At 39.7% G+C, this 15,384-nt stretch overlaps 1 protein-coding gene across 4 annotated transcripts in view; it reads right to left on the reverse strand.

Moving 5' to 3' along the window:
* The window catches only part of klhl13 (kelch-like family member 13), a 38,371-nt gene that overhangs the window by 18,494 nt on the left and 4,493 nt on the right, over positions 1 to 15,384 (reverse strand). For 2 of the 4 annotated variants that reach the window (XM_061803635.1, XM_061803636.1), the window contains exons 3-4: positions 9,976 to 10,047; positions 143 to 284 (exon numbers count right to left, since the gene is read on the reverse strand). In XM_061803635.1, coding sequence (XP_061659619.1) covers positions 143 to 284; positions 9,976 to 10,047 — 214 coding nt within the window. The remainder of the gene's footprint in view (positions 1 to 142; positions 285 to 9,975; positions 10,048 to 15,384) is intronic. The other 2 variants (XM_061803637.1, XM_061803638.1) reach the window with 1 other exon arrangement.

Here is a 15,384-nt window from a genome sequence, read left to right on the forward strand (position 1 = left end):
AATATACAATTCCTTTGTGAACAACCCTGGAATATAGTATTTAATCCTTCACAACTTTTAAAAGGCTGTGAATCATGAAATTAAACATAGATTCCGGTTCTCATCACAAGGTTAAGGCTACGAGATTGAAGTGACCTCGCACCTGAAGAACCACTGAGCTGTGTGTGTTGCTTGTGAAAAAACGTGTGTTTCCAGTCTTTGATGCCTGAAGGTGAGCACAGATGCCCATATCACCGTAGCCCAGAGCCACTTTCATGTGCGTGTCGTCGTCCTCCACAAGGGATCTATCAAGAGAAGTGGATTTTATTAGTGCATTTCAACGGCATGACCTCATCAAGTATTTTGACATATGCAAACCAATACATGATCCCAGGTATGCAATAAATAGGGCCAACACAATAGTAGGAGACACATGTCCATATCATGATGCTTGCAACACCATGCTTCCCTGTCTTCACTGTGCACTGTGGCTTGAATTCAGAGTTTCGGGGTCGTCTCACAAACTGTCTGTGGCCGCTGGACCCAAAAAGAGCAATTTGAGTCATCAGTCCACAAAATGCTCCTCCATTTTTCTTTAGGCCGGTTGATGTGTTCTTTGGCAAATTGTAGCCACTTCTGTACGTGCCTTTTTTTTTTTTTAACAGAGGGAGTTTGTGGGGGATTCTTGTAAATAGATTAGCTTCCACAGATGTCTTCTCACTGTCACAGTACTTACAAGTAAATCCAGATTGCCTTTGATCATTCTGGATCTGATCGTTGGATCAGCGTTTGCCATTCTGGTTATTCTGTGATCCATTTTGATGGTTGTCTTCTGTTTTTTGCCACACGGCTCTGGTTTTGCTTGGGGCGGACCACGTAATCCGTCTCTCATAACAACAAATGATCCGAAATGTGTCGATGTGCGCGTCGGGCTGCTGCGTTGCTTCGCCAGCGAAGTGCATGGGCTCCTGGACGGCGGCAGCTCTGAAGAACGCTGCGACAACGCAGCACTCAGCCGCGTGCGACAACGCACTAAAGCATCCCGGCTCGACGGTGTTGTTCATCGGATACTGCGGTGTCTATGAACAACCCCCTAAAGCAGCACGGCTCGGCTCTGCCTCACTCAGCCGTGTTCGGCGACAACGCAGTAAAGCGCCCCGGCTCGATGGTGTTGTTCATCGCGTACTGTGGCAGCTATGAACAACCCCCTAAAGCAGCACAGCTTGGCACTCCCTCACTCAGCTGCGTGCGACAACAATGCAGTAAAGAGCCCCGGCTCGACTGTGTTGTTCATCGCATACTGCAGCGGCTGTGAACAACCCCATAAAGCAGCGTGGCTCAGCTCTGTGATTAGCCACATCGGCGCCGAAAATGAGCCACACCGGCCGGCTACGATGAGCCGCGAAAGTGAATCGGATGGGAGGCGGCTTGGCCGTGATTGCATATCATCCGAATATGGCTCGAAACAATAGTGTAATATTGCCCCGGTAATTTCACTTTGTGTGGTGTTCTCCTTTTTAAAAAGAGCTTTCGTGTCGGAAGGGGCGTGTTTGTCTCCCATAGTTAAGGTGTACTGCGTGTTTTCATTGGCGAATCTCCGGGTGACGTCACGTACAGAGGATGCAGTCAATATGGCGACCACTTTGATATCGTAGAATGACACTTCAACTTTGCGCATGGATGACGCGCTCTCCACAATTTTAGGAATACGATTCCAAGCTAAATTTCGAAATGACTATAGTCACAAGACAAGATCTTCAAGCTTTTATATGAGTTTTTGTCAACTTGAGCACATTTATTCAGATGTCAGCTTTTCCTGCTTGAGGCTACAAACTGTGTTCCATCTGCTACCTCAGGGATAATTATCCCGTTTTCCATTCACTGCAGGAATGACTGGCACATTACACTGCAAAATAGATTAATCCCTGAATCATGACAAATTTATTCAAGAGAGATAAATAGACCATTAAGAAAATGAGAACAATGGAAAGCAATGCACTCACATTTGAAAACCAAATAATTGGGAAATAAAAACTTGTGGTCGCAGTTTGTAATAAGTCCCTTGATTTGCCCTCTGGGGTTCAATAAAGGATATCTTATCCTAATACCCACAATTGGTCTGCCATAACAGACAGAAATGTGGAAATCCTGGTCAGACAAAGATGAGCTTTATCAATGGTTAACTAACATTTTATGTGGTCCCCACCACAGATAAATGCTTGCTTGATTGAAATGATTTGTCCTTCACTATACACAGGATGTGATCCCTCGTGAAGGGGGCCCTAATCTTTTGCTGACCTTTATACTTGGACATAAAAGATCACAGCAAAATCTTTGTGTGGAACCATTTCAATTTTGTTAACGTGGTGTGCACATAAATGACTCGGAAGGGAGAAGCTGTTAAGGCTTGAATGGGGGAATATCCTCTTGTCTATTGCAAAAACCAGGACCAGTCATGCAGTTTTAGACATTTGCAACATCGAAAGAAACCACATTGCAGCTTGTAATAAACTGTGTGGCACCAGAGGGCCAAGAACATGAACTCACTGCATCAGTACATGTAAATAAGAGGTACATTACTGAAAAGAGCTTTGAACTCCAACACAAAAACTTAACATTTACATCTTCAAATGACCCATGTGTTTTTTTCCCCTTCCTTTCCTTAGCTGAGGAGCTGCTCACCAGAGGCTTCTTGATGGTGTGCTCGCTTTTAATGTGTAGTGACATTTTTGTGTCTAGACTCAGGCAAGAAACTAATGAGTGCAAAGTGCAGAGCTGTGTAATGCACAGAGAAAATTATCAAACAATTGGGGTGGACAAAATTGAACAAGATTTTAGAATTCAGGGAGCATGTTTCCAGAGATTTATTTTTCTTTGCCAGTGGTTAAAAGGACACAAAATCAAAATTAAAATAGTCATCGTAATTAAGAATCGGTAACGGTGTTTATTTTACAATCACATGGAACAATAAAATATTATCTGGGAGCTGCTCAAAGTTTTGTGGTTGCGCCTCCACATTAAGAGGAGCCAGATGAGGTGGCTACTGGACGCCTCGCTGGCGAAGTGTTCCGGGCATGTCCAACCAGGAAGACACCCCAGGGTGTCTCCTGGCTGGGCTGGGAATGGCTTAGATGAAGTGACTCGGCAGAGGGAAGTCTGGGCTTTGCTGCTAAAACCCCTGTAACCCAACCTCTGCTAAGTAGAAGAAAATTGAGGGATGATTGATAGATGACGTTATAATGGTGATATTTAAGGGTTCATACTCAGTCTGACCCAAAAAATTTAAGGGCTTTTTAGGGGCATTCTTAGGGGCTGACACGAAAAATTTAGGGCCGACACGGAAAAATTTAGGGCAATGGTGGGAAATCAAGAGTAAGGAAAAAAGACTCACCCAATGGGTGCCATCAACCATTCTTGGTTCATCAAATGTTCCAGTACCTCAGTACCTGTGACAGTGATCACCTGTCGCCCCTTGTGGTAGTTCTCATTGATATGACCATTGTCAATGTCTTCACATAACAGTCTACAGAAAAACAGATTCTAACTACAATTGCAACTATATACACAAATGTCTTCTACTGATGTCTGTCTCAGCACGCCTACGAGTCTCGCTCCTTGAGCCTACCCAGTGCCTCCTCTATTTGTTGCTGCAGAGGTGTCAAAGTGGCTCTCTTGTCCTTTGCTCTGCCTCTGAGTGCATTGGCATCGGTGATAAACCTCAGATTCCTCTTTTCTTCTGCCTTCTCAATAAGAGTAGATATGCCAGTCTCTATTCTGTCTTTTTTGGCTTTGAGGCAGTAGAGATGAAAAGTGGGCAGCGATGCCAAATGGAGCCAGGTATGAAGTCTTCCTTTCCCACAGTGGTAGTTTTTAGCAATGTCACTGTCTGGGAACATGACTGCAAACACTTTCAAATTATTTTCACAAGATTTGTAACTGTAATGGCTGCAGATCACTTTTAAAATCCACACGATCTCTGCCTTTAACGAGTTCGTTTTCGTGTATTGAACTACGTTCATAAAGCCTGACTTCCGGGTGGTTGAAGTCGATGACTGGACAACTGTAAGTGCGCATGCACTGCTCGTACCACTGCCTGAAGTTGATGCCTCACTATCTTGATATTTTAGAAACAGATTCATACCAACGGAAGATGAGAGAGTCTTCGCCAAATCAGCGTGTCTCCTGTTTTTCCGGTGCGACTCCAGCGCTTTGACGCCCATCTTTTCAAGCTGGTAACTCTGCTTGCACAGATGACAGTAAAACATGTGCCGATCTTTTGGATCTCGACGAACCCAGCTCCCGAACTCCTTACTTTCAACCCAAGCATATTGAAAAATGCACTTCCCCATGAGACAAGTTGGATGAAAGAACTACGCTACCTCGTAACGAAGACGAAATGAAATACCTTCCCACGGAAACAAACAATGGAATAATCGACAAGTTGTTAACACTGTGACTTCTGTTGACAATTTCCAGCTGTTTTGGACGCCAGACAGATCGCTATTTTTTAAAAAATAAAAGATAATTTTTTAGGCGGTAGAGGTCCTCCCTTTGATTTTTTTAAATTTAAGGCCTTTTTAGAGGCTTGACCGGTTTTTGTGGATTTTTAAGGACTTTTAGGAACCCCTAAATGTACCTTTGAAAATTTAGCGGTTTTTAAGGACTTTTAGGGCCGCGTGCGAACCCTGTATTAATGTGCATCTCTGAGAACAAACATTTGAATGCAACAATCTTGTTTGCGTGTTCATTTGTATATATATTAAAAAAAATAAAATAAAATAAAAATCGGTGTTGTGCTTTTTGGCCAAAACAAAATCAGTAAGATAAGCATGTCTGGGACTGAGTTTCTAAAAGCAACACTAATGTTGGTATCAGTTGGTATCAAGCTAGTATTACCAGAGGTCCACCTTACACTGCATCTTCAATCATCCCTTGTGTGGAGATTTATTCACAGCTGCAGTCAATTACAGTTTTAAATACAGTACAGATATCCTTCATTTGATACAAATTGTCAGGGGTATCCCAGACTTTAAATGTCTGCTGGTCTGATTGTGATAAATTGTTTTACCAAAATGTCTGGCACAGCATAGCAACAAATCTGTCTCAAACGAGGTTGAGTCCATTGGATGTAGCATCCGTTTGTTGGAGTGGGGGTATTTTAAAAATGAGGCAATTCGTAATTCCCAAGCGAATGAGACATTTGAATGTATTTTCTGTTTAGTAAAAAGTGCAGTCTCCTGTGCTTTGTGCAAAAGTCATTCTTTTTTTTTTTTTTTTTTTTTTTAAAACAGAAATCTTTCACAGGCTACTGACACTATGCAGATTCATCCTCGCATTCAATGAGCCCAGTTAGGCAATTAAAATACATAAAATTGAACAAAAGGTCATTTTTGGTTTCAGTTGTATGACCACAAAAGCCACCACAAGTGAGATCTTGGCACCTGATTAGCCCTTAGCAACACAGAAAGGTCTAAACCCATTAACAATAGACCAACATCTTCAAATAGATGATTAAGTTGGAAGGTCTGAAGGCAATCCTGCTGATTAAGAGAGCTCCTGAAACATTTTTTTTTTACACGAGAAAAAATGAAGAATTGTCAAACAGCCTTCAAGAAATTAAAATTTGAATGTTCAAACAAGGAAACCTCAAAGATTGAAGGTCATACAATCTGGATTTAACCAATAGTCACAAGAACAAAAATGCACTATAAGTTACTCAATCTCCAACCCTGATTGACTTCCATTCATACATATAACAGTTAAAAGTGGTAAAATGAGAAATTATTTCTTCAGCTGGCTGGAATTCTGAAACATAGCAACGTGACAAATGGATGTTCTAAAACACAATGAATGACGACCTCAAACGACTCTAAAAACCTCCATAATTACATTCACCAAAAAACAATTGAGAAATGACACCAATTTATCATGTCGACCTGGATAACCCCTTGGAATTTAGACCTGGACAAGCTTATTGATGAATATTTTTAAGTGAAAAAAGCGAAAATGACGAGGAGCTACGTTGACAAATAAAAAGTTATACAGATTTATATGATCTGACCAATATGGATTTTTTTAGGCCAATGATGTCAAATCTAATATTTGGCAAAAAAACAAAATCTGATAAAACATTTAGGTACGTTAATGCTTACCACAAAGATGCGAAATACAGGCAGGGAAAAAAAAATGACCCTTTTACAAACTTTTGTTCTTTTATATTTGTGAGTTAACTGATGAATTATCTTTAGAGACTAGGTCATAAATATTGTATCTGCGGAACATAAGCGACTTAATGAGTCAAGTTACTGGCAAAACATTATTTATGCATGATTCCCTTTAATGTTAAATCAAATTTCTTCTACTCCAATATTTCCTTTCCCATGAAGAGATGACTTGAAAATAAAAATCAGAAACGCCTTCTTCAGATGTCAAAAGATGTTATCTTTGACTGAGTTGCATTTTAAATATATGATGTACAGAGGATGCGTTAAACAGAAACAGGACCCACTCTTCTGTTTATTCATCCATCCAGCTTTTGTAGCGCTTATCCTCACGAGGATCATGGGTGTAGTGGAGCCTATCCCGACTATCTCCGGGCGTGAGACGGAGTACACCTTGAACTCGTCGCCTGCCAACCGCAAGGCACATACAGTGCACTCCATAGTTATTGCCACCCCCGGTTAAGATGTGTTAAAAGCCTTGAAATAAATTCAGTGTTTATTGCAGAAGAATACTGTCACAATGAAAATTTTAGGAAAATGTAACCTTCAACTCAAATGAATTGTAAGAAAATAAAAAAAATCTCTGACTAAAAAATTATTATTTTTCATTAAATCACCTGTTCGACAATTATTGGCACCCTTAACAATTCCCAGGAAATAAATATAATTGAAGCATTTCTGTCATTTATACAGTAGTTTACCAGAGTATGTAGGAACATTTAATTTGTAATTCATCACTTCCTGTTTCCCCTGGGGTATAAAGATGACATGACACAGAGGCTATTTCTCTTATCCACTCTTAAACATAGGAAAGACAAAGGAACACAGCATAGAAGTGAGGCAGATGTGCATCGACCTTCACAGGTCAGGTAGAGGCTACAAGAAGATTGCCACTCATCTGCAGCTGCCCATATCCACTTTGAGAGGAATAATTAAGAAGTTCAAAACAACCGGAACAGTGGTAAACAAGCCTGGACGAGGACCCGTTTATTTTGCCACCACGCACAGTGAGGAGGATGGTCAGAGAAATCAAAAGATCTCCAAAGCTCACTGTTACAGAATTACAACAAATGGTAGCATCCTGGGGTCACAAAGTCTCCAAATAAACCATCAAGCGTTGTCTACATGCCAACAAGCTGTTTGGGATAGATGCATGGTGAAAACCTTTCCTCACTCACAATCATAAACGCAAACGTCTGGAGTTCGCCAAGCGGTATTGGGGCTTCAACTGGGACTGTGTGCTTTGGTCAGATGAGACCAAGATTGAGCTTTTTGGCAACAAACACTAAGTGGGTCTGGCGTGCCACGAAAGATGCGCATGCTGAAAAGCACCTCATACCCACTGTGAAGTATGGGGGTGGGTCAGTGATGCTGTGGGGCTGTTTTGCTTCCAAAGGCCCTGAGAACCTTGTTAGGGTGCATGGCATCATGAATGCTTTGAAATACCAGGACATTTTGAATCAAAATCTGTTGCCCTCTGCCCGAAAGCTGAAGATGGGTTGTCACTGGGTCTTTCAGCAAGACAATGACCCTAAACATATGGCCAAATCTACACAGAAACGGTTCACCAGACACAAAATCAAGCTCCTCCCATGGCCATCTCAGTCCCCAGAGCTCAACCCCATTGAAAACCTGTGGGGTGAGCTGAAGAGGAGAGGACCCAAGTCTCTGGATGATTTAGAGACTCTGCAAAGAGGAATGGCTGAAGATCCCTCTTTCTGTCTTTTCCCATCTTATGAAACATTATAGAAGATTAGGTGCTGTTTTGTTGGCAAAAAGGGGTTGTGCAAAGTATTAACACCAGAGGTCCTAATAATTGTGACACAGATTATTTGATGTCAAATAATTATTTCTTTATGTGGGATTTTTTTCCCCACTGAATAAATGCACTTGTATTGAAGGTTGGATTTTTCTCTTTTTTTTCCCATTGAGGTCCCATATTATTTAGAAAAAAATATTATTAGAAGCTAAAAAATAAATCTTAACCAGGGGTGCCAATAATTACAGAGGGCACTGTAGAAACAACCATTCGTATGCATATTCAAACCTACCGTGCATGTTTTTGGGAGGTGAAAGGGAACTGGAGTACCACGAGAAAACCAACGCAGCCATGGGGGGAAAATGCAACCTACACACAGGTGGAGTATCTATTTGAAGCCCGGTCCTCAGACCTGTGAGGCAGATGTGTTAACCACTTGTTCACCATACTGACATTTGCTGATTTGTCCCCCATACTCTCCTCTCAAGAAAGCTGTGTTCACAGTCATGCAAATGCTGAAATAGCCAAAACTTTCTCCTGTTACACGCAGTTGGTTAAAGAACATGCATTACCTGTACATACCGTTCACCATATCCACTTGCTGCTGATGGTGAGAACCTTTGCTGGAAAAGAAATTCATGCACAGGAGCTTCTGCACCATGAAGATAACATGGTAATCTGCCATTGTTGTTGCAAATATTGGAAGTGTACGCACACGGCCATGCGATAACTGGGACAACTCCACGTTGTCTTAAGGAAGATGCTTTTGGATTGGATGGAGTCTGAGCTCCATCGAGAGCAGTGGTTCCCCAACCTCTTTCGCAGCACAGACCAGTTTAGAGTAGGTGTGGCATTTCTATATGCTCACACACTACAAAATTAATATGAGTGCCTTAAAAACAAATATTAAATGCATGAAAAATACAACTCATAAAAAAAATTCTTTGAGGTTGGAGTCTCTTCTGGCTCCTTTGAAGCGCTTTGAAGAATTTTTTTTTTTTTTGCCAGTTTGACTTTTTTTTAATGCATCACGTGACCAACATCCAGTCTAGTGATGTTTCATTGGCAAATATTTAATTTAAAAGAATCAAGTTATGAAATAATTTGTTCTTTGAGCTCGGCCGCTGCCATGAGCGAATCAGCTGTGAACGGAAGCAGAACAGCTGCAGCATTCTGTGCAGTCTTGGGCTGTCATTTTTGATGTGCAGCTGTTGCAGGGTAGGAGACCCGGTCATTTTTAAAAATAAAACATTTGATATGCAAAAACGAAACACAGTGGAAATTATATAAAACTGGTCATTCCTTCTATGCAAACCGGTAACAAATGCCTCACGAATAGGTAGCGGTCTGCGGACCGGGCCTTGGGGACCATTGATCTAGAGGACAAATTGCACAAGGAAATAATTCTGTGCGACTCAAGCACTGAACATCATTTACTGTTTTATTTGAATAAATAGGTGTTTAATCAGCAGAAATTCAGTCAATGATTAATTCGAAAAGGGCTACTATTATCTGATACGATCAGTTGAGCCCTACTATTTTACTTTCATTTGAAGGCGTGAAATTATTGGTGCATTGAAGTTTGGTTGAAGTGGCAATTCCAACTAGACACAGCATTTTGACAGACAATGGGAAATTTTGTCATGTTGATACTGATAGTGTTTGACCTTTTGTGTGAGAAATTGTAATGTTAAAAATAAATCAAATCCATGACGGCCCTGTGATGGATACAAAAATTGAACTGGTTATCATTTGTTTCATATTCGACAAAACTACAGAACAGGAAGAGTAATGGGAATTTGTTGTAAGCAAAGACACACACCAAACAGATGTCACTTTTACCACGACTGTTTTTTTTTTCCATTTCTTTTTTGTTTTTTTCTTTTTTTTTTTTTTTTTTTTTAATGGAGGTGAAAGGCCACACGGGATGGCAATACAACTAGCGAATTTGACACCACCACCACTACTTTGAATGCACAGTGATCACAATCACAGGAAGGACACATTTAAATTTACCCTGTCAGGTGGTAAGGCGGATAGCCAGCGAGGAGAGAGTGGTTTGTCCACACCACAAAGGAGTGTTGGTGGCTGGCAGAACGAAAAAAAAAGAAGACAACAGCTACAGCATCCAAAATGAGACAGAATCCCTTAAAGCAGTTGAACACACATTACTGGACTCAACTGATTAATGCAGTCTTTGGAAAGTAGTGAAAGCCTACTGCCATATGCTCATACAGACGTTATTTATTTACCCAACTACGTGTCTATTAATGGGGGGAGGGTTCAATGGTGAACCCCTCATACAGGTACCCCTGGAGTCACACCGATTCATAGACTTTCTTTTGAATATTTTCCCTTTTTTTCCCTCCAACCTCATTTTTTTCAATTTTTCCGTTTTGATATTTATCCTCACTTATCCATTCATTAAAAAAATAAATAAATAAATAAAAAATTTGTTTAAAACCCCCCCCCCCCACACACACACACACACACACACAAACACAAACCCAATGCAATTGACCAGATTTTTGGGGTATTTCTGGTCTGGCCAGGTGCCTAATGCAAGCAAAATGCAGAGGTTCACTGTAACAAACAATATTAGATATTTGCTTTTTTTCCTCTCAAACAGATACTGCTGGTTAGTAGTTAAGTTAAAATTGAGTAAAAAGGGTTATTACTGACAAATGCAGAGAAACTGGCATTGAGACATCACTTAATACCAGAGGGAATTTTATTTTTTTTGAAAATATCTAGTAAGTCTCTGTATTATATTTTAGAATTTACATTTGGGGTCAGCAAACCTTATTTACCAATTGAGGTTTTGAGAATTTGAGAGAAGTACAAAATCAAAGAAACTAAAAAGTGTTGGGTAATGAAGGAAATGAAGAAATGAGTAAGGAGAGAATGAAAGTGGCAGTCTATCAAATCCCCTTCATGTCAGTGGAAAGCTTAAAAACATCCTTCTACCAGTGACAGTTTAAGAAGCTAAAGTCAACTTGGCTTTTCCGTGAGATGACAGTAGCTCTTGAAAGATTTATAAGAATAGCTTTGCAGTCTTAGCTAGCTGCGAACCAATAAAAATGTCATGCATTCATTTATTTTAGGTTGGAAGACATCTGACAGACAATGCTGTGGTCCGTAAAACCTAACAACCCCTGGGACGTATAGAGGAACGTAATTGAAAATGCTTTTGAGGAATGGCTCAGGTTTGTTCAAGTGCATATGCAAACACTATTCATCAAAAATCATTGTAGTCAGTGAAAGCTTTGTCAGCTACAGCTCATACATGTCCGGATTGAAAACAGCAAGTAAAGCAAAGGACTTCATACATGTAGCTTTTCCATACACTTCCCATCTGTTTGAACAACAACGGTACACGTCTTCCATTTGATAAACTAAAAAAATGGCTGTTTGAGTCTGCCGCACAGTCAAATGGAGTTGGGGAGGAGATTATAGTGTTGTTGATAAACGCTCTGTCGCACATTTCTATTCTGTCACACTTTCAGACAGACTGCATTTTGTAATGTACAGTACACAGGAGCAAATTTAATAAAATGAAGCTGTTCATCATCAGAATGAATTCTGTCATTTCATTCCACAGATAAACTCAAATGAAGCATAATTTACTTGTAAATGGAAATACAATGGTTTAGGGAAGAGAAGTCACCATGTTACAGTTTCTAACATCCATATCCAGTGTTTTTTCCTCTACCCAATCCTTTATGATGAATGACTCTAAACCTAAACCAACCTAAAAATAATATATTCTGGAAATTATCCATGAAGTTAAAATTCTAGGATCAAAAGCATTCAACGTTTCACTTAAGGCAAGTTAACAATACAATTTAGATTCAAGAGTTAAAATACTATTCAGCAATTTTCAGACACCTGCTTATAGTTCACTCTGCTGTGGTCAAATTACATATAATAACCGTATCATTACAGTCATTATTGTTCAGATTTGTTCATTAGCAGATTATCAACATTTGGCCACTGTATGCTGAATGACTAATTGCATGGATGGCATCTTTCAACAAAAAGGGCAGTGTTATTAGCAGCACCTCATAAGAAAAATGTTGCTACCTAAGCCCCAAAAAGTTGAGAGAAAAAAAGGCTTGCTTGTGGGTGGTGTAGACAATCTGTCAACATGCACAAAATGCTAAATCAACCTAACGGATACTGCAGGGGGAGGACAAACCAAAACATAACGTGTGTGACTAAAAAGGAAACGAGGACCAAAATAGTACTTGCTTTAAGATGCTTAACATTTTTAGGAACAGATAGGAACAGAGTTGTCACTGTACCAGAACCAGAGCAAAAATTGACATGTTTTGACAATGAAGTGATACTATAAATTATGGTGGAACAGAATACAGCCGCAGCGTGGAGATGAAAACCAGTAAATATGGAATGTTATACAACCAAGTTTCAATATTTGATTTCTGGAATTATTACAGGGATAACCACACAAAAAAATTGTGGAAGGTTTCAACACAAATGTTTCCAAAAACCGTATTTTCTGCACTATAAAGCGCACCACATTATAAAGTGCACCTTCAATGACTGGCCTATTTTAAAACTTTTTTCATATATAAGGGGCACCTGATAAGGCGCACTGTCAGCTTTTGAGAAAATTAAAGGCTTTTAGAGGCACCTTATAGTGCGGAAAATACGGTACATACAAATTGCTTGGCAGACATCTATACTGGGCATAGTATAGTAATAATATGTCAATCCAATAAGTAAGAAAATTAAAATTTTGAAAAAAATGTGATGCGGGAAATGTGATAAATCGCCCGTTATGAATGAATGAATGATCCCTAATGGGATTCTTTGATTTTTAACAAGTACACAAGGACTTGACATACTTTCTAAAAGACAACTACTTTTTGCAGTTCATGATACAAGGTTGAAATAACACCTTCTACAACACAATTTCTTTTAGAACTTAAGATTGCGTGTTTTTTTAAGTGGGAGAACAACTGGGGGCGGAATACATTGTCCCATTGTATAAATAGTGAATGAAGAGGACACTTTTAAATTGCCTGTAAAATCTGTAATAATTATGATAATGTGGAATATAACGTTTATAATCCAACTGGAAAATATTGGGGAAACAAACAAAAAGAGCATAATAAGATTGTTGCAGTGTGACTGTGCTTGTACTTTGTCGAAGCAACTTTTACTTGAATTACAGCATTTCGTCTTTGTGGGTACAAGTTGATCAGCATGGAACATATTAATTTGGCAATACTGGAGCATGTTTCTGTTCAAAGAAAGCGTTCCAAAGCTAATTGTGAGGGTATCTCTTGTACACAACATAGCCTGCATACTTCACAGATTATCCTTTGGATTTAGGCCTGGGTTCTGGCTGGGCAAGTCCAGAACTTACATTTTATAACCATTTATCTAAACATTTAGCTAATTTCTTGATTAGAGAATTTAAAAAAAAACAAAACATAACATTTTGAAATGTTATGAAATGAAATGTAGTCAGAAAGCCGTTTTGTGTGTGGAATTTCAAGTTAGGGTATATATGCCGAAAACATTGCAACTAATTAATGCCTGTATTTCTAGCCATGAAAGTGTGTCTTATTTATTCAGTAGAACTAGGATTCAAAGTAAATCTGATTTAGCTCTATTGTCAGCTGTCAAACCGACGGGATTTTGATTATTTTTGGAACGCAGATACTGTAGTTGGATTTTATAGATCAAAAGAATCTCGGGTGATAATAAAGCAGGATTCTCAAACTGTCTGAACCGTTTGCCTGAGAGACTGCCAAAATCATCACAAGCGCAAGCACAAGAGATTCTGCTGCCATACGAGTGTCTGACAGAGACACTTGAAAAATGTCTTGCGGGAAAACTGTCGAGTGTAAAATTTATACTGTACAATAATTTGATTTGCCCACATCAGCTAGTTGGCAGAAAGAAAATAACCAGATATAAATTCAAAACTTTAGCTGCACATGTAACCTTTACCCTAGCAGCATGCAGTTATAAATATCACAGAAGCCTCAAGGGCTCCACAGTAAAGGAGCTACAAAGAGCGATGTTTCCCTGACCACAGAGTAACCTATAATTGGGGGCTCGATATCTACCAACCCAAAAACACAGCTTACAATAGACACGTTTCAAAATAGCAAGCAGTCTGGTGAGATGAAGTGAAGTGGAGCCTTAGGGCTTGACATGCTTCACTTGCTAGTGTGCACACAACCTCGTCAACAAGTCACGCAAACGCCATCCTCAGCCACTAACATGCTCTTGATTAATCTCATTGGGCTTTCATGTAGCACGTTGTCCACTAGAAGACATCTGACCAAACAACCATTAAAATTTCCAGTATTATCTTCATCTTCTATAAAGTAAAATGACTTGAATCTTAAAATGTGTTGAATGGTAAATGACAAACAGCTAAAAATATAAAATGTGCCTAGTTAAAATGCATTGAAGCGGAAGGTTGAACATGAGAAGTTGTACGTGATAATGATGATGGTGATGTATGGCTGGATGTTCGACCTTATACAGACGATAAGATCAATCTGGGTGGGGATGTAAAAGGACCAGGGCGGAGGCTTCAATGATCACAAATACTGTGGCAGCCTTGTGCACAACCGTTTGCCCAAACTGTTTCAATGACAGGGGTTATTGTGGCCTTCCTCCATGTGTGCATGAGTGTACTCATGTGTATAGGTGACAACAACCCTCAAGATACTTCACTGTTGAAACTACAGTAAAATGAGGGGTGTGGGGAGTGTATTGCAGTGAGGAATAATTTCAAGCTTAAAAAAAAACGTGAATAATTGAGGATTGCATTAATCTACTTGAGCAAAAAAAAAAAAAAAAAAAAGCCAAAAATATTACACCAAAAGGTGGCCTAGTATGCCCTCAAATTAATGAAAGCCACAGACCTACACCAACATTTTTTCCCACTCTATGCAATCTAAACCATAGTAAACATGACCATTAGTGGAGAGCTAATAAAAAGAAGGCGAAAAAGAAAGGATGGCGAAAGGTTGTGTGAAGACCTTCTGGTCTACCCTCCCCCCTAGAACAGTAGCAGATGACAATAGCTTCTAAACCAGGGCAAGCCCGACATCCTGACAAAGGCAGACTCCTCCCAAGCCGATGAGTATCCATTTCCAAATAAACAAGACAGAAAAGTCGTGAATGTAGTGGTGCTTGCCGTGTCCAGACAAGCAGCGGATTGAATCTTGCCTGAGAGCAAAGCAGCGTGCCAGAGAAGCACCCAATCCATGCTGGACAAGGCTAATCTCTTTAAACGCTACAACCTTCAATATCACATTTGTGAACACATAACTCGAACCAAAAGTGGCAGTCAAATGATCAAAAAATGAATTTAAAATCGTGAAAAGTGAGAAACACACTAAAATTTCCCCAAATCTACATTAATGTAATTTGAAT

This window comes from Syngnathoides biaculeatus, chromosome 18 (genome assembly GCF_019802595.1).
Source record: "Syngnathoides biaculeatus isolate LvHL_M chromosome 18, ASM1980259v1, whole genome shotgun sequence".
Lineage (NCBI taxonomy): Eukaryota > Metazoa > Chordata > Actinopteri > Syngnathiformes > Syngnathidae > Syngnathoides > Syngnathoides biaculeatus.